Source organism: Mesocricetus auratus, unplaced genomic scaffold (assembly GCF_017639785.1).
Source record: "Mesocricetus auratus isolate SY011 unplaced genomic scaffold, BCM_Maur_2.0 Super-Scaffold_100019, whole genome shotgun sequence".
Classification (NCBI taxonomy): domain Eukaryota; kingdom Metazoa; phylum Chordata; class Mammalia; order Rodentia; family Cricetidae; genus Mesocricetus; species Mesocricetus auratus.
In genome coordinates, this window is record NW_024429200.1 from 3,949,295 (window position 1) to 3,974,871 (window position 25,577).

The following is a 25,577-nucleotide window of genomic DNA, read 5'->3' on the forward strand; positions in this document are numbered from 1 at the left end:
AAAAAAATCTCATAATAACTCTGTGATTTCATGCTGGGTAGGCTGTGTGCCTATAATCCCAATACTTTGGAGGGGAAGACGGGAAGATCAGGGTTCTACAGTCATAGCCTGCTTAGGCTGGACTGAACTGCATGAGAACTGTGTTCTACCCCACCTCCACACCACTACCACCACAAAAAGGGTAACTTGGGGATAGAGAGGTGGCTGAGTGGTTAAAAGCTCTTGCTGCTCTTTCAAAAGACCTGATTTCAGCTTCCAGTGCCCAAATTAGGTAGGTCACAACCACCCCTGTAAGTCTAGCTCCAGGGATTAAATGCCCTCTTCTGGACTCCACAGACACCTACCTGTACAATGATACACATAATAAACCTAGGCACAAAGGCAGTTCAATAATAGAATGGGAAGTAGTATTTCTTTTGAAAACATTCTAACTACCAAAACCCAAACTGACATGGGTAATGTGGGTCTCAGCACCATACAGAAAACCCCCCACCCCAAACACCAAGTCTCCATATCATATACAGTCAAGAGGAAATACATTCTGATATAGACAGAGGCAACCAACAGACTACTGGGTCTGGAAAGATGGCTCAGTAGTTAAGAGCACCGACTGCTCTTCCATTCCCAGCACTCAAATGGCTGCTCATAACCCTCTGTAATTCTAATTCCAAGGGGATCAAGTGCCCTCTTTTGGTCTGTACGGGCACTGCACACATGGGCATAAACATACATGCAGGCGAAACTCCCATATACATAGAACAAAACACAAACTGGATTCTACAGGTGGAGGGGCACTCCTATACCTCTAACTTAGACACCCTATAAGCAATGTGTTTTCTCATCATCTCAAAACAAGTATGTATATATTCATGCATCTGTGTCACCATATGACATACTGGAAAAAAATGTGGCTATAAAACAAGATAATGGATGGGGATATTATATTCAGTAACATGTAATCACCAACTCAGAGTTTTACACCAAAATAGTTACACAGAGATAATGCACATAATGGCCTACCCAGGTTGATAATATTTTGGGCCCAGAAACTAGGATCACAGTGAAACTGGATGGTGTTGTTGGTCACAGGAGAAGCATCACACCTTGCACGAAGAAGATGCCGTAACCGATACGTAATCTAGAAGGAAGCAGAGAAAAAAATTAGTGTATTTTTCGGGCAAATAATGCACTACATATGCAGTTTCTGGTATGTGTGCAAACAACCACATGTGGGTTACAAAATGGTCATATAAACCAGGCATGGTGGTGCACGCCTTTAATCCCAACACTTCTGAGGCAGAGGCTGGAGATTTCTTGAGCTGAGGATAGCCTGGTCTATAGAATTCCAAGATAGTCTAGGCCAGATGTGGTTATGCATGTCTATGATCCTAGTAGCTCTGGAGCCCAAGACAAGAGAACCAACCATGATAGCAGTGGGTGGTGGTGTGTTCAGAGGAGAGAAAGGCTTGCTTTCTATGATAGAGCATCCTAAGAGCACCATGCTCTGAGTACTGAGGGTTAGGAGTAGGAGCTGGTCATAAGGATGGGAGAAGGGGGAAGGCGTGAGGTCCAATCTCCTCTGTCATACTTGCTCCTTCATATCTTCCTACCCACGGCAGTAAAGAAATACCCTGTCATTACGAATGACTGCCTTTTCTTAGTCTCTACTAACATAATTTTTCCTGCCTTCCTTCTAAATAACACACAGATTTAAAGTTTAACAGATGACAAGAGAAAGTCTAAGAAAGTAAATTCTAAGAAGTTTAAATATTTCAAAATATACTACTTTATGACTGGACTTTTGGATGTATGCTCTCACGTCATAGGGCTTAGCCAGTTTCTGTTTCTTCCTCCGATTATGAAAAAATGAACTAACTAAATTAGAAGACATAAGATAAACAAGTAAGGCTAAATCATACTAAAATAATTCTGCACAGTCAAAAATAATAAGCAAAAATGTTCCCTTGATTGGAAGGGAAAGTTAGCAAAACACACACGGCAAAAGAAGAGACAAAGATAAAATAAAATATCCAGCAGGGCTAGAGAGATGAGTCGACAGACAAGAACACTTGCTGTTCTTGCAGGAGACTGGTTAGTACCCATGTTGGGAGGCTCACGTGGCCTTTAACTCCAGCTCCAGGGGATCTGACGCCCCTGGCTTCCACAGCACCTGCATACATGTGCCTATTTCTACACACAAACACAATTATAAAAAAGTCTTTAAAAACTGTTCAATAGTCTATGAACAGCTGCTCAACCCCACAAACCAACAAGCTAAATGCAAATCAAAACCCCAAGGATTCACCACATCACACAACTACAGCTCTTAGTTAAACAATGGTCACAGTAAACGCAGGTGAGGGTTGGAGATTGGTGGGAATGTAAACTGGTATAGCCATTATGGAAACCAGAATGGAGGTTCTTCAAACAACTGAAACTAGTAGTACACGCCCTAGCAAACTCTCTAACTACATCTATTCCCAAAGAACTGAAAAACATGGCAGAAGTTTCTGGCCTTCCATGTCTATTGTATTTTTCAGGGTGGTAAAGATAGAAAAACAACTTGTATGCCCACTAATTGATAGATGTATACACAGGTCTATATACTTTTGTGCATCTATTGATGGACAAATAGTGATAGACATATTTACAGATCTTCATATATCACATCTCATATACAACGGAATGATACTTAGCAAAAACAAAACCCATCAAAGGACCTGCTGTTTATGACAAAAATAAAATAGTAGGTTATGCTTAGTGATATCACTGTAACTTAAATTAGCATAAGATAGATTGCTTTATTATTTCATACCAAATCTCAAAATAACAGAAGTCAAATATGTAGAAACAGAGTTCCAGCAGTAGAAAAAGGTAGATAATGTTGAAAGTCAAAGACTGGTTTTCAAAAAATTAACTACAAATGTTTCTAACTATATAAATTATTTTGCTTAAAGCAGTAAAAAAGCAAAGCAAAACAATTCATGATCAAGAATGTTAGAAATGCTTTTAAGTCAGTATTGTAACAGCATTCAGCCACACTTTCAGAGACCTGCCTTTAATGAGCAACTTACATAATACATATGTGCTATCTCTGCCACCTAATTCCAAGGTATAAAGGACAAAAGTGGAGTCTTAATACTTCAGAATGTAAATCGCTGCTGACTTTCTAAGCCACAGTCTTGCTATTCAAACCAAAGTTGAGACCAACAATATAAGCAGCCCTGGAAGCTCAATGGAAAAGGAGCTTGGCCCCTGCCAAACTCACCAGACAGAGACCCTACATGCTGCAGGTGCAGTGGCAACACTTTTAGTAAGTTCACCCTGCTGAGATGCTGTTCAGTACCCAGCAGGACATGCGGCTGTGTGAGGCTGACAGGATAATGACAGACTTGGTGGTCAGGCTTGGTTACAGCTCTTTCCAGGATGGGGTTAGGCATGCTATCTACCTCAGTGTCTGTTTTCATCGTCTGCCCAATGAAATGACTACGCACACCTAGTAATAAGGTAAACATTTAAGATGGGAAATGCTTAGGATTATATCGTGACATGCAGTAGGTGACAGTGAACTCTTATTTTCAGTGTTTATTATTATACTGGGGTGGTTCATTTGCCACAAGGGTGAAAAAACCAAACAGGAGTGGCAACAGGAGATTAAAATTGAAGTTCCATCCATCAGTTCTATTTCAGGCAAAAACAAACAAATAAATAAATACATATATGCACACATACATATATATATATTTATAGTCATGCATGCATATATATGTATATATATGTATACACACACACACACACACACACACACATGAATACAAATATATATTGGTTTTTCAAGACAATGGGAGATTAAAATTGAAGTTCCATCCATCAGTTCTATTTCAGGCAAAAACAAACAAATAAATAAATACATATATGCACACATACATATATATATATTTATAGTCATGCATGCATATATATGTATATATATGTATACACACACACACACACACACACACATGAATACAAATATATATTGGTTTTTCAAGACAATGGGAGATTAAAATTGAAGTTCCATCCATCAGTTCTATTTCAGGCAAAAACAAACAAACAAATAAATAAATATATGCACACATACATATATATATTTATAGTCATGCATGCATATATATACGTATATATATATGTATACACACACACACACACACACACACACACATGAATACAAATATATATTGGTTTTTCAAGACAATGTTTCTCTGTGTAGCCCTGGCTATCCTGGGTGGTGGTGGGGGTTGGTGTGGTGTGGTGATTATGTGTGTGTATGTGTTTGTAGACAAACAACTCACAATGCAGTCCTAGTAGGTCTGGAACTCTCACTGTGTAGACCAGGGTAGCCTGTCTCAATTTCCCCAGTGCTGGGATTAAGCCATGCACCATCTTACTCAGACATTTATCAATTTATTATCCACCCCACCTCCACCCCCCATGCACCTCAGAGATTTTGTGTAGCCCTGGCTGACCTGAAACTAGCTCTGTAGAAAATGCTGGCCTTGAACTCACAGAGATCTGCCTGCCTCTGCCTCTTGAGTGTGGGGTTAAAGGAATTCGCCACTACTGCTTGGTTCCTGCTCCCCCTTCTCCCCCATGTATCCCATCTTACCAGCCGCTTGCTGTAAAGCAATGCCGTACTGCTGCCACTGGAAACAGCCCATTTAGAAAAATGCATGACGTGCTCTAGCTGCTTGGAAAGTCCAGCCACTTCTTGCTGTTGTTGCATAAGTTTCATTCTATGGTCCTTTGCAAGACTCTGCAAAGAAAATAATTTCAGCACTAATCTCTATACTTCACATTCATTTAAACAGTTATTTTCAGATAATCAACTGAGAATAAGAAAAACTCTGTATTCAACCGATAGTAATTAAAAATGATCACAAGTTCTTTCCTTCATAATACAAAGCATCACTCTAAATGTAAGAAAAGTACTGCCTTAGAGTTGTCTCCACCTTTTGCTTATAGGTTTGGTTTTATATTGGTCTCTGTGTAGGAAATTTGCTAAATTAAACAATAACAAGAAAAAACCGGACATGGATTAGCTATAATATTGTAAATGTTAAATTCAAAACACACAAGAAACCAGACATATCCAGCTATCTACTCAGATTACCAGTTCATCATAAGATTTAATCACTTCTCGGCCTTTTGGCTAAGATCAAGCGTGTAGTATCTGTTCTATCAGCTTAACATCTGATGCATCCTCTATTGGAGGACAATATATTAAATGGATTTTGGAAGTAGGAGCTGGGAAAGAAGCTTGTTCCATCCACTCCATGCATCGACCTGGTACTGCAGGGTCTCTAGGAACGGTGCACCCTCGCGGGGATTAGAAAAAAAGATTTACCCAATACACAGTTCTACTTTTTAGAGATTCTAACTTCAACTGCCACTAATCTATACCCACAATCATGCCAGGTGGTAACTGAAACTTATCTTGTATTTGGTATTAAAAAAAATAAGATTACTGTCTTGAGAGTTACTTGAGGAGCCAGTAGATAAGTACTACTGTTAATGCATTCTCAGAGGTACCACATCAAAACAGAGTAATGAGTTCTATGCCACCATGGCACCCCCCCTCAAAAAAAAAAAGGGGTCAGAATACAGACTTACTCCATAGAAAATATATACCTAGAAAACAGCAACCAAAACTGGAAGGCACTGTACTTGGGTTATTTAAAAAACAAACTTCATTCATAACTTAGGAGAAGAGATAATAGGGCTTTCTATTAATTTAGAGCAATTACAAACATGGAACTAAACTCTCACTACCTGCTCTCGTCAGTTGTTTGGACAATGCATACAGCTGCACGGCTGAGCTACCGGAGGTGCTTGCTGCTAATAAGTCAATGTCTTTGTCACATCTACCTTAATTCTGACTCAGACAAGATAATTTACCTAATAGCTGCATGTGACCTCTGCCAACTGCAGTGTGTCTTTGGAGTGGAGAACTTTTTGAAGACTTTTGAGAGAACAGGAAATTGAGAATAAGAGGCTCTGGTATTTAAAAAAAAACATGTGAGAAATGACCAAAAAAAGCTGACTGCCTTGTGAGTCACCCAAGGTTCCTCTGCAACACTGGGGCATCCATCTCTGGCTTATAGGCCTATCATCTCTGATAGACTTTTCTGTGAAGCAGAATTTTCTGAAGGACTGTCCTGCCTTGTCTTGGAAAGGTTTTGCCATCACTCTTCTTTTGGGTCCTGTTTGTCCATTTTGAACAGCATACTGTCAGCAGACAAGGCAAGGGTACTTTCTTGTCCAGTGCCTTACTTTTGCTACAAAGAAAGTAAACTCCATGTGAATTCCTTTGATGCCTATTATCTTTTCTTAAGTAGACTGACAGTGCCAGGAGCAGGTATATCTCATTGTCATAAAAAATAACCTATGATATTAAAACATTTTAAGTTCCATATTCTGTAGACCTCTAAAGCGTTTGAAGATGGCCTGTCTTTCTAAACTATATCTTTGTTTTTCTTTGAAAACATACCTAGCATGATTACCAACAATATAATAAGAAAATGTGGGTGAGTAATTAGTAACAAATGAACTTGTGAACATGCCAGGGTTCGGGACTGGATTGACTTATATTTGGGGCTTCAGTTCTATTCTATTGGTCATCATGTCTATTTCTGTGCCAATACCATGCTGTTTTATCACTATACTTTTGTAGTACAATTTGACATTGAGGATAGTAAGACCTCTATCTGTTCTCTGGTCACTCAGGATTTTTTTTTTTTAGTTATCCTGCATATTTCTTGTTTCTATATGATACCAGAAATTGTCCTTTAATGTTCTGTGAAGTCTTGTGTTAGGGTTTTGATGGAGATTGCAATGAATTTGTAGATTGCTTTTTGTAGGGTGGTCATTTTTACTATGTTGGTGCTACCAATATATGAACATGGGAAATCTTTGCATCTTCTGATACCTTCTTCAATTTATTTATATTGATAGGATACATGATACTCAGATATTAGAGGCAAAGAGTTTTCCTGCAACATGTATTATCTCTTTACTTTGCTAATGGTGTTTCTGAAGAAGTGCTGAAAATTTATTGTATATTTTCTTATAAGATGTAGTAGTCACAGCCGGGCGTTGGTGGCGTATGCCTTTAATCCCAGCACTCAGGAGGCAGAGGCAGGTAGATGTCTGTGAGTCTGAGGCCAGCCTGGTCTACAGAGCAAGTTCCAGGACAGCCTCCAAAACAATACAGAGAAACCCTGTCTTGAGAAACAAACAAAAACAAACAAAACAAAAACAAAAAAGGATGCAGTAGTTACTTTTCACATTAAAATGGCTAATAAAGCTTTTTTTATGTTAAAAAAAAAGCAGCACTGGTATCTTGGTTTTATGAGGTAGCAAATAAAACTAGCTCCATTCATCTGCTGCACAGGGAAATTCTGGACCAGAGGAATGGGCATGATGTCTCGAGGCAAAATCAATAGCTACTATGCAATTTTTAAGTCCAAGTTCATCAAAACTAACACTGAAGGCCAAGCACAGTTTTGTAGAATCTAGAGTCTTACTCATTCTTTTTTTTTTTTTAAGATTTATTTATTGATTTTAGTCATTCTGACAGGAGTGAGATGGTATCTCAGAGTTGTTTTGATTTGCATTTCCCGGATGGCTAAGGATGTTGAGCACTTTCTCAAGTGCCTCTCAGCCATTTTAGACTCCTCTATTGAAAATTCTCTATTTAGTTCTGCAGCCCACTTTTTAATTGGATCCTTTGGTGTTTTGGAGACTTGCTTCTTGAGTTCTTGGTAAATTTTGGAGATCAACCCTCTGTCAGATGTGGGATTAGTGAATATTTTTTCCCATTCTGTGGGCTGCCTTTTTGTCTTGCTGACTGTGTCCTTTGCCTTACAGAAACTTCTCAGTTTCAGGAGGCCCCATTTAGTAATTGTTGATTTCACTGTCTGTGCTAGTGGTGTTATGTTCAGGAAGCTGTCTCCTGTACCAATTCGTTCAATGGTACCACCCACTTTCTCTTCTAAGAGGTTCAGTGTGGCTGGATTTATATTGAGGTCTTTGAACCATTTGGACTTAAGTTTTGTGCATGGCGATAGACATGGATTGATCCGCATTCTTCTACATGCCAGCCTCCAGTTATGCCAGCACCATTTGTTGAAGATGCTTTCTTTACTTCATTGTATATTTTTAGCTTCTTTGTCAAAAATCAGATGTTCATAGGTGTGTGGGTTAATATCCGGGTTTTCAATTCGATCCCATTGGTCTACCTGTCTATTTTTGTGCCAATACCAAGCTGTTTTCAGGACTATAGCTCTATAATAGAGCTTGAGGTCAGGGATGGTGATGCCTCCGGACGTTGCCTTGTTGAACAGGGTTGTTTTGGCTATCCTGGGTCTTTTGTTTTTCCATACAAAATTGATTATTGTTCTTTCAAGGTCTGTGAAGAATTGTGCTGGGATTTTAATGGGGATTGCATTGAATCTGTAGATTGCTTTTGGCAGGATTGCCATTTTTACTACATTGATCCTACCTATCCAAGAGCATGGGAGATCTTTCCATTTTCTGAGGGCTTCTTTAATTTCTTTCTTTAAAGATTCAAAGTTCTTGCAATACAGGTCTTTCACTTGTTTGGTTAGCGTTACCCCAAGGTATTTTATGTTGTTTGTGGCAATTGTAAAGGGTGATGTTTCTCTTGATTTCTTTTTATCATCTGTATATATTAGGGCTACCGATTTTCTTGAGTTGATCTTGTAGCCTGCCACTTTGCTGAAGGTGTTAATCAGCTGTAAGAGTTCCCTGGTAGAGTTCTTTGGGTCATTGATGTAAACTATCATATCATCTGCAAACAGTGAAAATTTGACCTCTTCCTTCCCAATTTGTATCCCCTTGATCCCCCTTTGTTGCCGTATGGCAATGGCTAGAACTTCAAGTACCATGTTGAAAGGTATGGAGAGAGTGGACAGCCTTGTTTTGTTCCTGATTTTAGAGGAATTGTGTTGAGTTTCTGTCCATTTAGTTTGACGTTGGCTGTTGGTTTACTGTATATAGCTTTTATTATGTATAAGTATGTCCCTGTTATCCCAGATCTCTCCAAGACCTTAATCATGAAGGGGTGTTGGATTTTGTCAAAGGCTTTTTCAGCATCTAGTGAGATGATCATGTGATTTTTGTTTTTCAGCTTGTTTATATGGTGGATTACGTTGATGGATTTTCGTATGTTGAACCATCCCTGCATCCCTGGGATGAAACCTACTTGATCGTGGTGAATGATTGTTTTGATGTGCTCTTGGATCCGATTTGCCAGTATTTTATTGAGTATTTTTGCATCAATGTTCATGAGGGATATTGGTCTGAAGTTCTCTTAGTTGTGTCTTTGTGTGGCTTGGGGATCAAGGTTATTGAAGCCTCATAGAAAGAGTTTGGCAAAGACCCTTCTGCTTCTATTGTATGGAATACTTTGAGAAGAATTGGTATAAGCTGTTCTTTGAATTTCTGGTAGAATTCTGCACTGAGGCCATCTGGACCTGGACTTTTTTTGGTTGGGAGACTTTTGATGACTGCTTCTATTTCCATAGGGGTTATAGGTCTATTTAAATTGCTTATCTGTTCTTGATTTAGTTTTGGCAAGTGATAGCTATCCAGGAAGTCATCCATTTCCTTTAAATTTTCGAATTCTGTGGAGTACAGGTTTCAAAGTATGACCTGATGATTCTCTGGATTTCCTCAGAGTCTGTTGTTATGTCCCCCTTTTCATTTCTGATTTTGTTAATTTGCATGAGGGGATAATGGGGGGTTGGGGGGAGGGCACGGGAGGAGGGGAGGGAAAGGGAGAGGGACCTGGAACTGACTTGTGAAGCAACCTTGTTTCTAATCTAAATTTAAACTGAAAAAAAAAAGATTTATTTAGTTATTATGTATACATTGTTCTGCCTCCATGTATTCCTGTAGGCCAGAAGAGGGCACCAGATCTCATTACAGATGGTGGTGAGTCACCATGTGGTTGCTGGGAATTGAAATCAGGACCTCTGAAAGAGCTCTTAACCTCTGAGCCATCTCTCCACCTCTCATCCTTATTTTAACACTCTTCAAGTGAACAAAGCCAAGGCATTACTGCTAAAGTGATGTGTGTAAAAAACTGAAAATACCAAATTCTGCTTAATGTGCCCATTTTTAACACAACAACTGCACAATCTTGAGAACACAGTTACCATAACTGGACACTGATTTCTTCTAGACAAAGCACTTCCTAACTATCTCCATAATAGCAGAATTATGAACAGCCATGTTTTCCTAGCAGGGATAAGACTTTAGATAGAGATCTCATCAATTGGTCAACTATGAATTAAAGTTCAATTCTTTACATATTAGCACTGTTTCTGCTCTTTTTCTCAACTGCTTCTTGACTATAAATTCTCTCTCTCCACATACTGAAAGAATAACTAAACACAATACAGTAAGTTTACATGCCATATACACTGTAATCTCATAGTACTGATGAACTTAAGAAAGGGAGCAAACCAGTACATGGTGACACAGGCCTTTAACCCAGCACTTGGGAAGAGAGGCAGGTAGGTCTCTGTGAATTTTGAAGCCAACCTGGTTTGCAAACTGAGATCCTACCCCCTACCCCCCAATAAAGATCAAGATAGTACATTTTAAAATTGTTTTACCTGTAACTATAAACTAACCTGTCTTGAGCATATACTCCCTAAATGCTGCTTTCACAATTAAACCTACAAAATGCAGCTGAGTATGATAGTATGATACTGGAACTCAGTATCTAGGAGGCTGTGGCAGGAGGATTTTGAGTTCAAGGACAGCCTGGGCTACACAGGGATTAAAAAAACCAGAAAAAAAACCCCAAAGACATACAATATTTTATTTTTGTTGCTGCTTTGAATCAGAGGTCTCAGTATGGAGAAATCCCACCTACCTCTATCTCCTGAATGCTGGAATTATTTTACCTAATTACTCAGGTTAATTAAATGCCATGCACTACTAACAACAGGTTGTGATAAATATGCCATTTGGTATTTTTATCATTGTGCAAGCATTATAGAGTGTACCTCCATCAGAGACAGATGGTCATGAGGTGACACAGTATACAATCTTAAGAGATCACTATTACAGCTTGCTATTGATAGGAACATCATTATGTGCTTCAAGACTATTTGAAAACTAAATATCTCAAACAGTGTATCTTTCTAGAAAATTCTGCTTAACTCCATCATCCCATTGGTGATACAATGGCTGTCACTTCAGTAAATGTGTAAGGTGACTGACCAACATTGACAGAGATCCCTAGTGAAGCTTTTTGCTTAGTGCTGTAGGGCGCATTTGGGGGGATTAGGACACCCTAGTGTATGACAGGCTATAAGCAGGCGGCAAAGGGAAGCATGCTGAGTCACAGTCCCGTAGCACTGCCACGACTCACCTCAAGTTGGTGCAGCAAGGCTTTCCCTTTCTTGTTTATCTCCACCATCAACGTAAAGATGGCAACTTTAATATCCTGTTCCACCTGCTTTTGGTTTTGATTTACTTCAATTATTCTGAAAATGAATTGAAAAGGACAGAATACCTAAAATTAATGGCAGACTTTTCAAGTATTCAAATTGACTATCTTAATATCTAAATTAGACCAAAATGTTTGGTCTTTCAAAGTTCTATCTCCAAGCCCTATTTAATTTGTCTAGAAGAGAAGACATTAGAAACAATAATTCAGTGAAACAAAACTCAGAGAGTAAGTATATTTTAAAGAACATGGTTCTAAAAAAATATGTCATACAGCAAAAGCAGTATGTTGACATAAAAGGGAGTAAACTACACCTAGACTTTACAGTCAAGATGAAACAAAATTATGACTGGGAACAAGTTCTGCTCTGTATGTGTGGTAACTCTGATCTCAGGTGTCTAAACTGGCAATTTTTCATCACAGCAGATTAGAGAAGCAAAAGTCAACACTTAACAATTAGTTTACTTTTCTGAATGGTCCAGAGGTTGAAGTACTTGCTGCACAAGATCCCCAGAACCCACATGAATGCAGGGTAGGTGTGGAACCCACCTGTAACTCCAGCCTAGGAAAGGGGACCGGGAACTGGCTAGCAACACTAGACAGATCAGCCAGGTCGGGGTTTAACTGAGAGACTCTGCCTCAGTGAATAAAGTACGAGACAGAGGATGATCCCGACATTAACCCCAGGCCTCCACACACCTGTGTACTTATGTACATTCGCACCAGCAAATTCAGATGCCCACACACTTGCAAACACATATATACAAACACCCCCCAATACACGTGGAAATGGGGGAGGGTCTTGAAATAAACAGTCAAGTAGTTGAAAAAAAAGTTTAACATTAATTAAAATATGATTACAACAGATTTACTAATAAGCTACCTTAGGAAATGTTGGGGACACAAAGGTCCTTGCATGCACAGATCGCTAGGGAAAGCAGGAATGTTCATCATGCAGGGGTGTCTTCTCAAAGAAAGAAATATGTGTTTTCTACCCAGAAGGCTGGGAGTGGATGTTGTTAATGACTAGGTGACCTTTTGCTATCTGTAGAGGCAGATCTCACCCAAATCTCCCAAAATGTTATCCCAGACTTTCCCTCTCTAGGTTAACAGAACCCATCCTTAGGGGAGATGTCACGTGTGTTTCATAGCCTGCTGACCTCAAGCTATCAGTCAAGAGACCACACTAGCCTTTTAGCTACAGAACCCGCCTTCAAGGTCACATGTACTCTGTAAAGGAGTTCCTATGTAGCCACACCTTAAGCTTTACTGTGTACCTGGAACTAAAATGATTGTTGCCTGGAAACTTTTCCCCAAATTCAACTGTGCTTAAATATGCTGACAATAAACTGCCTGGCATCTGACTCTAAGAAGTTTGATCCACTTTGACAAAGTCAACCTGAACTGAGTTTTCATCCTCACCCCTTTGTAGTTTATTTCTTTGCCTGCTGGGAACCCTTAAGAAAACACTAAATACATAGAAAGCAATTAAGCTGAGAGGCTATGAGTTAGTGTTATCCCATGGCAGATAGCTTACTAGCTGGTTTCTCTTAGACATACAGGAAAGGAAAGGAAACAATTATACTTCTGACTTAACTAGAACTTAAGTCTGCTGAAGTTGTGCTTTCATAAAATCATTCATTAGAGCTGCTTGCTGTTTAAAAGTCCCGACTTCCTAGAAGAGGCAAACTTGAAGACATGTCCTTGTTAAAGAAACTGGAACTGTTTCTTTGCCTCTATGAACTCACTCAAACTGCACTAGCTAGGGGCCCTTCTTCTGGGTGCCTAGTTGAATCCTTTGCTGGCTTGAACTACTTTATGTTTTATGAGACAATTACTTTTATTATTATTTAGAGAAAATGCAGGAGAAATGGACAGAAAGAAAAAGTAGCACCACACACCACCACACTGTAACAGTTTTCAAGAGACATTTGGTGTCTACGCACCCAGAGCCACACAATTACACAAAGCTGCCTTTTCCTGCCTGCTCTGCTCCTCCCACAGACACCCTAAAACTTAAGATCACAGTTGCAGAGACTGTACTGTTGCAAATTTTCAAGATAATTGCTTGAGATGCTTCAGAAATCAGGTAGATGTACAAAGCACCAAAACTCACTAAAATTCAGTGGTTCAACAGGATAAATAAGGAAAACACTGCCATATTTTAAAACAAATTAATACCAAAGTTGGCATAATTTTCACCCTTCTGCAATTAGGTAGGCTACTATATGCTAGCGATATACGTCAGTGGAAAGAAACAAGGACAAAGGGAAAGAAAAGGGCAATTAGCACCAACCTAAAGATTTTTTTTTTTTCCAGACAGGGTTTCTCTGTGACGTTGGAGGCTGTCCTGGCACTCACTCTGTAGCCCAGGCTAGCCTCTAACTCACAGAGATCCACCTGCCTCTGCCTCCAGAGTGCTGGGATTAAAGGTGTGTGCCACTAACGCCCGGCAACCTAAAGATTCTTTAATATCACAATTCAGAAACCAAAGCCTCCTACACAGCAATGCTACTATTTTATTTAAGGAAGTAACCCTTATTTGTAAGCCGGGTAGCTTTTGAGAAGTTAAGAATGAAACTCAAGATAAGTGTTGGCTACACTGCAAGTTCAAAGCCAGGCAAAGCTACATGTGATATTGCCTCAAAAGCAAACACACACCCAAAATGAAAATACACATATTAAAGAGATCCTAACCAGTCAGAGCTTGGCAAATACGGCTATGGCAAGGTCTTGCACTTCTCCCATTCTCTCTGATTCTCTAAAGTTAGTCACCGAGGTCTACTCCCTTATTTGACTACTTCCTCCCCCTGAGGCTGACTACCAAGGTCCAGCTTTCAAAGTATCAAGTCCAGCAATCAAAGCCCCCTAGGCTCACCTAATTAACATGCCCAATTAAAATTAAACACCTCAGTCTAACACAAGGGTTCCCCTTTTATCTTTATAAACTGCCATTTGTCTACCTGCTACATCTATCTCCTATCTACCCAGAGGCAGTCCTTTGTGCTTCCATGGCAAATATCCCTTCCCCCTCTCCCTCGTCCTCTACTCTTTGTCTCTATTTCCAGCACTCTATCCTTCTGGAACACATAGATCTCCTTGTGCGGAGAACTTGGTTTTATGGTGTCTTGTGCCGATTCCATGTCTTTCATTGTGGATCTCTATGAATTCAAGGCCAGCCTAGTCTACATAGTAAGTTCCAGGACAGCCAGACTATACAGGTTCCTGTCTTCAAACAAAACAAGCAAGCAAACAAACAAACAAAATCATACAAAACTTTGTTTCAAAAACAAAACTAAACAAAATCCCAAACACTTCATCCCAATTTGTTTCATAAAACAGTAAGAATGACTATGATGACTGGTTTTGAGCAAATGACCCACAAAGGCTGATACAATTTTGCTCATGAACAATATTGAGATGCACAGAGCAGCCTCTCTTAATCACGGTCTTCCCACTCAGTGCTTCTCCTGTAGACAGCTGCAACTTGCTTTTGTGCATAAAGCAAAACAAAGAGGTTGCTTGGTGTGCTAAAGTGAAATGTGAATGTCAGCAAGTGTCCTCAATGGATGTGAGCATGGGGGACAGCTGATTTCCTTCATGGGGCAAAAAGGGCTTAATAAGTAGTATCTAGAAACAGACAGAACAGTGTTATGTTACAGTTTTCTGGAGATTGAAACATTCCATCCTATAGGGATGCTTATTAAGCAGGAAGGTAAACAATTCAAAATAGCTTCAGGAAGTCCCTGAAACATACCAAGTTCACTAAGTATCTCCCTGCCAGAGTAACTAATAAAAGCTGAATTGTGAAGATGACCAGAGCCGCTGATTGGAAGTTGCAAAAACATGCCCAGCTGCCTCTAAGAGGTTTGGACCAACTCGGGCACCTGGCAAGGACACTCTACAGCTTGTCGAGATGCCTGTGGGCTGTACAGTGCCCAGTGTGCTGCAGGTTCTCAGCTTTGTGAACTGCCACTCCTGTGTGTGCTTTGGTGATGCAGCTGCCTTTGATTCATTTTTGCTCTCCATAAACCTGTAAGTAACCCCAATAAATCTCACTGGTTTACCAAAGTGGACTTTCATGGTTCTTGTTCCTCCGACTTCTGCCCTCCAAATTCATGACATTTTATTACTGATATTGAAAGACCCCGAATTTATAGAAATAAAATACAAGCTTAAACAGGGAGGGCACCCCACTAGAGAACTTGGGAATTGAACAAAGGACCCCGCCCCAGGAACTGGCCAAACCACAGAATGGAATGTATGGTTTAGCAACCTTAATTGCAGAAGGGCTGTAAACCCACAAAAGGCCAATTCCGGGCTGCTGACCACCTGTGAAGAACTGACCAGGGCGTCAGAGATGGGCAAACAAGATTTGTGGGAAACAAGGAGACGATAACCACCATTTACTTAAGGAGAGATGATTAACTCATATCAAGGTTTGAGGAATTTACAACGTGTAGGTCAGGAAGACATCTACTTCCCCTGGTCAGTAGTCACGTACCCCCTTCCCCCCGTCACAAGATAGGGACCCCCCCCAAAAGCTTGTGGTTTTTGTCTTTAAAAGCTGATTGTAACTGAACCTCGGGGCCAATCGGTCTAAAAGCTGACCGAGAGGCCCATCTGCAGATGCCTAATTAAAGCCTCTTGCGTGTTGCATCAATTGGCGCGTGGACTCTTGATTCTTGGGGTGACGAATCCAGCTTGGGGACCCCTCCTCAATTCGGGGTACCCCAACAATATATAGACAGATAAATACATATGATATATATACTACATATGTATATAAATGTATACACACTGTGTATATGTGTACCGGTTCCCTATCTGGGGTGAGTAAACATGTGTGCTATGTCTTCCAGGAAATGTTTGGCCACTACAAAAGGAACATCAAAGTTTAGTAATACCCAGTCTCAACGTGCACTCAAACGTCCATCCGGTGTGACTAAAGCATCAGGGCCCAGGAGGCAACTTAAATATTAGCAAACATAAGAACAGCAGTTAAGTACATAATCAAGTACTAAAATAGTTACGTTATTGGCAAAGCTAGCTTTTTCTCAATCTTGAAAATTTTAAAATTAGAAAACATCAGATGATTTTAAGTACAGATGAAATAAATAAGGTATTATTTATTATACATCTTCATTTTATAAGTGAAGAAACTGCTATCTAACCAAAAGTTTCTGAAAAAGCCTTACTAACCATAAACTATTTGTAATTCAAAAGTTTACCAATACTTTATAGTAAGTTAAGAACAAAAAAAAAAAACCTAGAAATGCATTCATTTACTATACATAAATGATTTACTTACATTGTCATAAATATAAACTTACCTGTTTTGGATCTGATTTCCTGTATACTTTATGTATTTTGTTTTTTCCATCAGCTTGGTGATTAGTGTATCTATGATCACTTTTTGATTCTGAAAAGCTTCTTCTATAAATTGATACCTGAAGAAATAATAAGCAAATCACTTCATACAAATGTCTATATAAAAAGCTCAAAAGTTTAAAAAACAAAATCTAACTAAGGCGAGAATGTGGGGCTAGAGAGAAGACTCTGGCTAAGAGAACTTCTAGAGGCAGCTCACAATCACCTGAACTGCAATCCCTGAGGACCATCCTCTCTGTGGGTACCTGAATCCACATGCACACACATACAAAGACACACACATGAATAATGAGTCTAAAGGAAGAAAGATAATATAAAGGGTATTTAAAAAAAAACCTTTGAAAATAGTGAATATGGGCTGGCAAGATGGCCCCAGTAGGTAAAGATGCTTACTGCCAAGTTTTCTTTTGATTCCTAGGACCCCTATGGCAGGAGGAGAGTTCCCACAGCTGTCCCCTGACCTCTGCACACATAATGTGGTACGCATGTATGCAAGCACATGCACACATACAAAGTCTAAAAAAGGTAGGCTTTCCCATCTGCTCAAATTATTATTCAAGAAAGGAAGTCTTTAGATACTCTTCAAGATATAGTAGTGAACACCCAACATTCATAGTTTTAGAGGCTTATACACACCATATCTGATAGATGTAGTGAACACCCAACATTCATAGTTTTAGAGGCTTATACATCACATCTGATAGATGTAGTGAAAAGCAGTCAAAGATTTGTTAACTATTCTAAAAGTTGCCGAGAATAAGCACTTTCACCCAGTGGGGTAGTGCAATTAATCCCAGCATTTGGGAGGCAGAGAGGCAGGACGATCTCTGTGAGTTCAAGGACAGCCTGATCTACAGAGTGAGTTCCAAGGGCAGCCAGGATTGTTTACACAGAGAAACCCTGTCTCAAGAAACCAACCAACCATAAAAACAAAACAAAACACAACAACAAAACAAACCACTTTCAAGATCATTTCTAAATAGTAAACAGCTGTGTTGTACAAGGTACAAAATTATCCTTTTGGGATAAATGGGGGAGGTATTTGATATTGTACCTTTTGATAAAGTCTAGAGTGACCTATAACAAGACACAGCATTTAGCAGTTGCTATTAACCTGGAAGTCACGATGTCTGACTGGTAAATTACAGAAAACAGGCAGACTGAGTGTACATTACAGAAAGAACTTTAGCAAGTTTTACACAGTAGGAGGAAGCTTATCATTATCCCCAAGCCAGAAAACCCAGGTCCCATACTGAGTCCCACAAGAAGGAGAGGAAAGAGCAGACTCCTGTAAGCTGTCCTCTGACCTTCACAGGCATGCCCCAAACATGAAAAATGAAACATTCCAAGTGCTGGGTACTCGGGATGCTCAAGTAATCCTGATCTACAGTCACTGCTACACAGCAAGACCTTTCCCAAGTAGAGAAAGCTGGTATTTTTAAAGTATAAAAAGAATAACTGCAAACCAAGAATTCTGCCCAAGGAACATATGTAAATGAAGGTGAAAAACTGATTGTAGTAGTGTACACTAGGGAGGGAGGCAGGCAGGAGAATCTCTGTGAGTTCTAGGATAGCCAGAGCTATATAATAAAGACCCTGTCTCAAAACAGGTAAAAAATATTTCAGACAATCTGGGGGCTCTATCTCTGGGACAGCCTCAGTAAAGTACCCTTGAGTAAATAAAATACTGACGGAGAACCATGAAGGAATAAAGAGAAATGGTAGGAGCAAAGTTAAGTAAGTACTGATTGACTTAGGCAATAAAAGTAATGGCCTGTGTATAATATATGCATATATACCACATATGACAAAGTAAGGGACATACTAGGAGACAGGTTGTATCCTAATAAGGTTCATGTCCAGTCCCAGAAGAAATACAAATTAACACCAGATAAGATTGTAACTCCAAGAGTAGTCAGGGCCAGTGAGACGGTTCAGCAGGTAAATGCACTTGCTGTGCCAACCTCACAACCAGAGCTGGAGCCACAGAACCCAGGGGAAAGGGGGGAACTGATACTCAAACACTGTGGCACAGGTGAGCCTGCACTCACACGCATGCACGCACGCACACGCACACGCGCACACACACACACACACACACACACACACACACACACACACGGTGGCACACTACGAAGGACGATCTCTGTTGAGTTTGAGACAAGCCTGGTTACATAGGTCTAGATCAGACAGGGCTATGCAGTAAGAGTCCACATAAATAACAACAATGAAACCATCAAACACACAAAACAAAAGCCCCACCAAAGCAAAGTCTTCTCAGTTTGTGGCACTAGCACGGTGAGCCAATGACTCTCAATGTATACTGACTATAGGACAATGTCTTACGGGTATTTTAAAATTATTTTTGAGCTTTCATTTATGGAGGCAGAGGCATACAGGGGTACAACTAACATGAGAGCCAAAGTTACATTTTAAGTTTTAATTACTATACCTAAGAGATCCATGAAACAAAGATGTCTCTTGATCTGTAAGCCCCTTACCTAAGGACAGATAATTCCTGAAATGTTGGACGCTATTGTTTTTGGGAAATAACAAGCTACCTATTTTTCACTCCCCTAAACAACTTTGACTCATCTGCACCGGATGTGCTTAATCACACGTGGGCAGGATGTTCATAGGCTGGAAATATGTCAGGATGTATGCTGGCCCCTGACTGGGCACTGTGATCCCTGACTGGGCACTGTGACTGGGCACTGTGATTGGGCACTGTGACTGGGCACTGTGATTGGGCACTGTGATCCCTGACTGGGCACTGTGATTGGGCACTGTGATCCCTGACTGGGCACTGTGATTGGGCACTGTGACCCCTGACTGGGCACTGTGATTGGGGCTGTTTCCTAGGAATCTGGATATGGACCTGGCCAGAGCCCATCCATCTGGCCAGTATTTACTTAAAGCTCAATTCAAATTTGGCTTTGAACTGTAGTAGTGGTCTTATTCTTGATTGGTGGGATTATTAACACCAGCACCTAAGAGGTAAGAGAGGATGTTGCTACCCACCATATAATGCATAGCATTCAATGTACTGTCTGGACCGAAACATAAGGGAAACTGAAATTGAGAAACCCGTGTGTAAGCCAGCTTGCCACTGGCCAAACAAAGCACATACAAATTGCCATTCAGCCAGAGCAGCAGTAGAGTACAGGCATCATAAAAGGTGTGCTGCTGATCTGAACACAACAGAAGGTGCTGGTACCTATGCTCCTTGTGTTCCAGCAGCTGGCAGTCCCGACACGTCAGCTTGTCACATGTTTCACAGTAAAGTTTCAACTGTTCCTTTTTATGGAATGGACAGAACACTGGTCGCTGACTGGTCACACCAACTGCCTCTGCAAAAACAACAGATAGCAATTGAATAGGAAATCATTAGATGGTCCATTTCTACTCAATTCCACAGACATAAAAGACCTACATTTCTTTCATCGTATGTAGTTAGCCAACACTGCATTACAGATTTTGAAATAAATATTCTCAAGGCTGGTGACTAAAGGTATCCAAGCCTGATGAACTAAATTTAATCCCCAGGACCCACGTGGTGGAAGGAGAGAACCAACTCCCACAAAGGGCCTACACACATACTCACATAGAATAAATTGTAAAAAATAAAAATAAAAAAACTTCACAGACACTTTTCAAGACTCTCAAGGAAAACACTTTAAGGAGTAATGTAAATGATTAGATACATAATTAAAAACTGGTTTATAGAATTACAAAGTCTTAAGATAGTCCCTCTGAGTGTAAACTAACCAAATGTTTCTATCCTAACTATGAGGCAGGAGGGTCAGAATGTGTCGACTTAAGCTGGAAGGGTGGCTCAGCAGTTAAGAAGACTTCTGCTCTTCCAGGACCTGGGTTCCATCACAGCAACTACCAGCAGTTCACAACCCTCTGTAACTACAGCTCCACATGTACCAGGCACGAAAGTGCTGATGCACAGACACACATGCAGGCAAAATACCCAGACCCATACACATAACTTTCCTAACAGTTGAGTACGCATCTCTGTTGTACAATGGCATATTTTTTCTTCATAAGATAGCTGTATTTTAGTTTGTGGACTGCCCCCGCCCCCTCTACTGGGAATTGAACCTAGAGCTTTATATAAGCTAAGCAAATATTTTACCACAACTACTTTTAGTTTTGTGAGGAGACTGCACGAATTTATATTTCCATCAACACCATAAGGCTCTTCCTGCATCCTTATTAGATTTTTATTATTATTACACTCACTCTGACTTCCATAAGGTAAAATATAAATGTAGTTGCATTTGCATAGTCCTGATGGCTTAGGCAACTGAACATTTCCTTATATAGTTACCCACATTTCTTTTACTGACTGGACTGCTTCAGGGGTGTATTTTGATGTCTAATTTTTTTACTTCATATATTTTAAACTTCTGTGTATGCTCACGTATGTTTGGGTGCACATATGTGTAGTGCACGTGCACACATGTGAACATGTTTATATAGATAAGAGATAACCCTCAGGTGTCATTCCTCCGGAGCCACCTATTTTTGATCCTCATTAGCTTCTCACTAGCGTGTGTCTGTGTCCTCCATTCCCAGATGCTTCACCACTCAGATTCCAAAAGTGAGTCATCATGCTAGGCTCTTTAAATGCGGCTATCAGTGACTGAACTCAAGTCCTCGTCCTTGTCCAGCAAGTGCTTTACTAACTGAGGCAACTGCTCAGCTCCTGTGTATAGTCTAAGCCTTAATCCTCTGTCAGAGTAAGAGCTATGGCCTTTTTACTGTTGTGTTTACTTTGCTGCACAGAAACCTTTTAGTTTCATAAAATCCCATTTGTCAAGTCTTGTTATTATTTCTTAGCCTATTTGGTCTCTGGAAAGATGACTCAGCAGTCAAGAGCACTGGCTGCTCTTCCAGAGGACCCAGTACCCACATCCGCTGGCTCAGAACTGCCTGCTGACTTTAGTTCCAGTTCAGATAGTATCTTCTGACCTCTACAGGTACTGTGTGAGTGTGGCACAGACCCACGCACGCATTCACAACAAGCAAATCTTCCTTTTTTTATTTAATTAGGATGAGGTTTATTATTCGTGAGCCTGGGACTTGAACTCAAGGTCTTCTGCATGCTAGACAAGCATTCTACCACTGAGCTGTATTCCCAGCTCTATCAACAAATCTTTATTTAAACAGAGTCCTTTCTCAAAAAGTACATGCATAAACCTCTCAGATCGGGACATAGTTTTTATGGCTTCTATTAAAAAAACGTCTTCCCACACTCATAGGCAAACTTTATTGAATTTATATACTAGAGACATCTAAAATATTTGTATGATTTTAAATTCTTTGAAAAACCTTAGAAGTAGCCAGAAAGGAAACTGAGTAATAGACTTATATTATCTCACCATGAGTTAATGAAAAGCTGATAATAAAAAGAAATAAACCCTAGGAACTGGGAAATTTCCCTTCTTTTAAAGAATTCTTACAGGGGCTGGGGATATGGCCCTACTGGCAGTGTCTGACCGGCACCGATGAGCCCCTGTTCAATCCCCGTCACCCCAGAAGCAGGGCATGCTGGCTCAGGCCTGTAGCCAGGAGGCTCACAAGCTCCAGGTGATGCTCGCTAAAATCAGTTCTTGGGTTCATAACAATCACACTGTACAGCAACTTACTACAATAATACATCATAGTCATTCATAGAACTACCAAAGTAAAAAACTAAAAACAAAGCCCAAAACTCTGTAAGTGCAGAATATTTTTAAATGAACTGAAACAATGATAAACTATAATTCAAACACTTATCCTAAAACACATATATAGCTCACCTGTCCTAGCAATAATTTTTTGACGGGGTGGAAGGAGTGGGGAGGGGCTGAGAGGGAGGGGGCACACAGGTTTCTATCTATTATGTAGCTTTGGCTGTCCTGGAACTTGCTATGTAGATTAAGCTGCCTCCTCCCGAGTGTTGGGATTGGAGGTGTGCATCACCACACCCACTTCTAGTAATAGAAATTTAAGATACAGGGAATTGAAAAGAAACGCAAGGCTGGTGAGCTAAAGGGCTTAAATAACTGGGTAAATACACTTAAAGAGCTATTTCTATAAATAAAAATAAAACCAAATCTACCATGTAAGTTAAAAAAAGTAAACTCACAATGAAAAAAGAAAAATAGCCATAGAAAAATTTGGTAGTTGTTACGGTTCAGATGTGAAATGCTCCCTCTGTCCCCAAAAGCTCCTGTTTTGAAGGTCTGGTCCTCAGTTGTTGAGCCAGTCACTAAAGGACCAGATTATGAAAGGCTGTAGCCTAGACACCAGGACTGATCCACTCTACCCCTTCCTCCCAAGTGCTGGGATAACAGCACTCGCTCCCAAACCTTCCTCATGCCAAAGAAGTTCAGATTACTTTGTAAGACAAGCCAGAGACCTATGCTTCATTTTAAGTACTCATCACTAACCACACTGTACAAATTTTGTTGCTCAAAATAATTCTTTAATTATCAATTCAACAATCTCACTCTAATCACTCTTCCTTTCTAACCTTCTTTGATATCCTGACTATATCACTAATCCCTTATCAGTTATAGCCAATAGTCATCCTATTAATCAAGACTTTGTTCCTCTTTTATCCTGTGAAAATCCTGACCACTTCAACATGCACTATATGAATCTCATTTCTCTAAGGTCTGTCTAGTCAACTCAACCCTATACATGTTACAAATTTCTATACCAACATCTAGACTGCCAAGCCCCGATAGAGAAAGATTTATGGTTTCTACATCATGCAACTCTTCAGTTTCTATAGCTAGAGCTCTTTCAGCTGGAGCTATTTGGCCTCCAACCTAAATCCTAGAATCTGAGGTTGAGACTCTTGGTAAATATTCTAACAGAATTTAGTAGGCCGAACTATGGTTATTTATTTACTTAAATTCTTTATTATATACTCCTATAGTACAGGAGGCATGTGCCATTTTCATTTCTAGTAAATAGTAAAATTTAGAATATAAAGGAGGTAGGTGTGCATGCACACACACTGGTCGGCTCAAAAACAAAAAGTAGGAAAACAAAAAGAACAATAATATGTATGAGCTCTTAAAGCATGATGCGACTTGGGGCTGGAGAGCTGGTTCATCGGTTGTGATACAACAGCCTGATTCCATTTTAAGGATGGAAGCCATTTTGTTATAAGGTCACACAAGTTCATTTTTGTTTGCTGCAAAATTCAAGTGGACCATGCTTTAACCCTGTTTCTGTAATATGACACACTCCCCACTCGAGTTTGACTCTCACCTTAAACATTCTCTGACCAGATGTTCTGTCTAATAATTTTGAAATGTTCAGCCAAGTTCCTATATAACCATTTTTCCTCGGAAAATCCTCGACACTTGAGAACCCCCAGTCTTGCAGTTTCTTAGGCTATATAACCCTACCTTCTCCTGTGTTCAGGGCTACTTTCTCAAACTCTACTTTAGAAAGATAGCCCTGCGGCCAGGCGGTGGTGGTACACACCTTTAATCCCAGCACTAGGGAGGCAGAGGCAGGCGATCTCTGTGAGTTCGAGGCCAGCCTGGTCTACAGTGAGTACCAGGACAGCCTCCAAAACAATACAGAGAAACCATGTCTTGAAAAACCAAATAAGGAAGGAAGGAAGGAAGGAAGGAAGGAAGGAAGGAAGGAAGGAAGGAAGGAAGGAAGGAAGAAGGAAAGATAGCCCTGTCTGTCAGAAAATAAAGCTTGCATAATTTGACCAAAGAATTTGGATAATGGTTTTCACTCTCATTCAGTGATTAGCAAAGGGTTTTGTTTTGTTTTGTTTTTTTCTTTTGACCATACCAAATTGAATTTACAGAAGCAGGACAGCTGGGAATATGAATTAAGGCAAGATTCAACATACAATTCATACTTATCAGCACCTCATAGTACAATTAGCATACTGACTTCTATGTATCAAAAACATTATTTTAAAGTAATGCAATGTTTATAGCTGTACTAAACTAACTCAGGGTAGGATGTGTAAAAACACAGTTTCAGAGAGAGAAAAAGAGAAGGGCAAAAAGCTGATTCATTACCTGGAGATACTTCTTCTTTCTGCCTGACTGTGTGGTCTTTTGTGAACTTCACCCTCTGGTGAGCTCTAATACATGTTTTGCAGAGCCATTCGACACACTCTACACAAAACCCATTAGCTTCTGCGTTGTCTTCACAGCTTGTACATACCTTATAATAAAAGAATCTGGTCACATAAATTGTTGAAAAATATTAAAAATAAAATACCAGCCAAATAGACTATTAGTTTTCTTATGTTATTCTATGATTAAATTAATACCATGTATTAAACTATATGACTATAAAATGAAGATATTGTGCAGAAGAATTGTCTTTTTAGATAAGGTCTCACACACTATGTATTCCTGGCTAACCTGGAACTCACTATTTAGACCACACTGGCCTTCCATTCATAACATGACACCAACTGTCTCGGCCTCCTGAGATCTAGGATTAAAGGTGTGCAACACCAGACTAGACAAAGATTACTTAAAAACATTTCTCCTTAGGTTTTAGATTGATATACTAGACAGTCCAGGCGCTAGGCAATGATACATGTAGGAATCATCTCAAGGGAAACTGAACTCAGGACCTCTGGAAGAGCAGCTAGTGCTCTTAATCACCAAGCCAT

The 25,577-nt window shown here is 39.9% G+C and overlaps 1 protein-coding gene and 1 non-coding gene across 3 annotated transcripts in view; one reads left to right on the forward strand and one right to left on the reverse strand.

The window, feature by feature from the left end:
- Trim24 (tripartite motif containing 24) overlaps positions 1-25,577 on the reverse strand; it is a 100,440-nt gene that overhangs the window by 26,219 nt on the left and 48,644 nt on the right. For both annotated transcript variants that reach the window (XM_021234294.2, XM_021234293.2), the window contains exons 3-8: positions 24,970-25,117; positions 20,130-20,262; positions 16,855-16,971; positions 11,444-11,558; positions 4,646-4,792; positions 1,021-1,138 (exon numbers count right to left, since the gene is read on the reverse strand). In XM_021234294.2, coding sequence (XP_021089953.1) covers positions 1,021-1,138; positions 4,646-4,792; positions 11,444-11,558; positions 16,855-16,971; positions 20,130-20,262; positions 24,970-25,117 — 778 coding nt within the window. The remainder of the gene's footprint in view (positions 1-1,020; positions 1,139-4,645; positions 4,793-11,443; positions 11,559-16,854; positions 16,972-20,129; positions 20,263-24,969; positions 25,118-25,577) is intronic.
- On the forward strand, positions 5,169-5,359 carry LOC121133070. Its single transcript, XR_005869816.1, has one exon. It is a non-coding gene; the product is annotated as a U2 spliceosomal RNA (small nuclear RNA).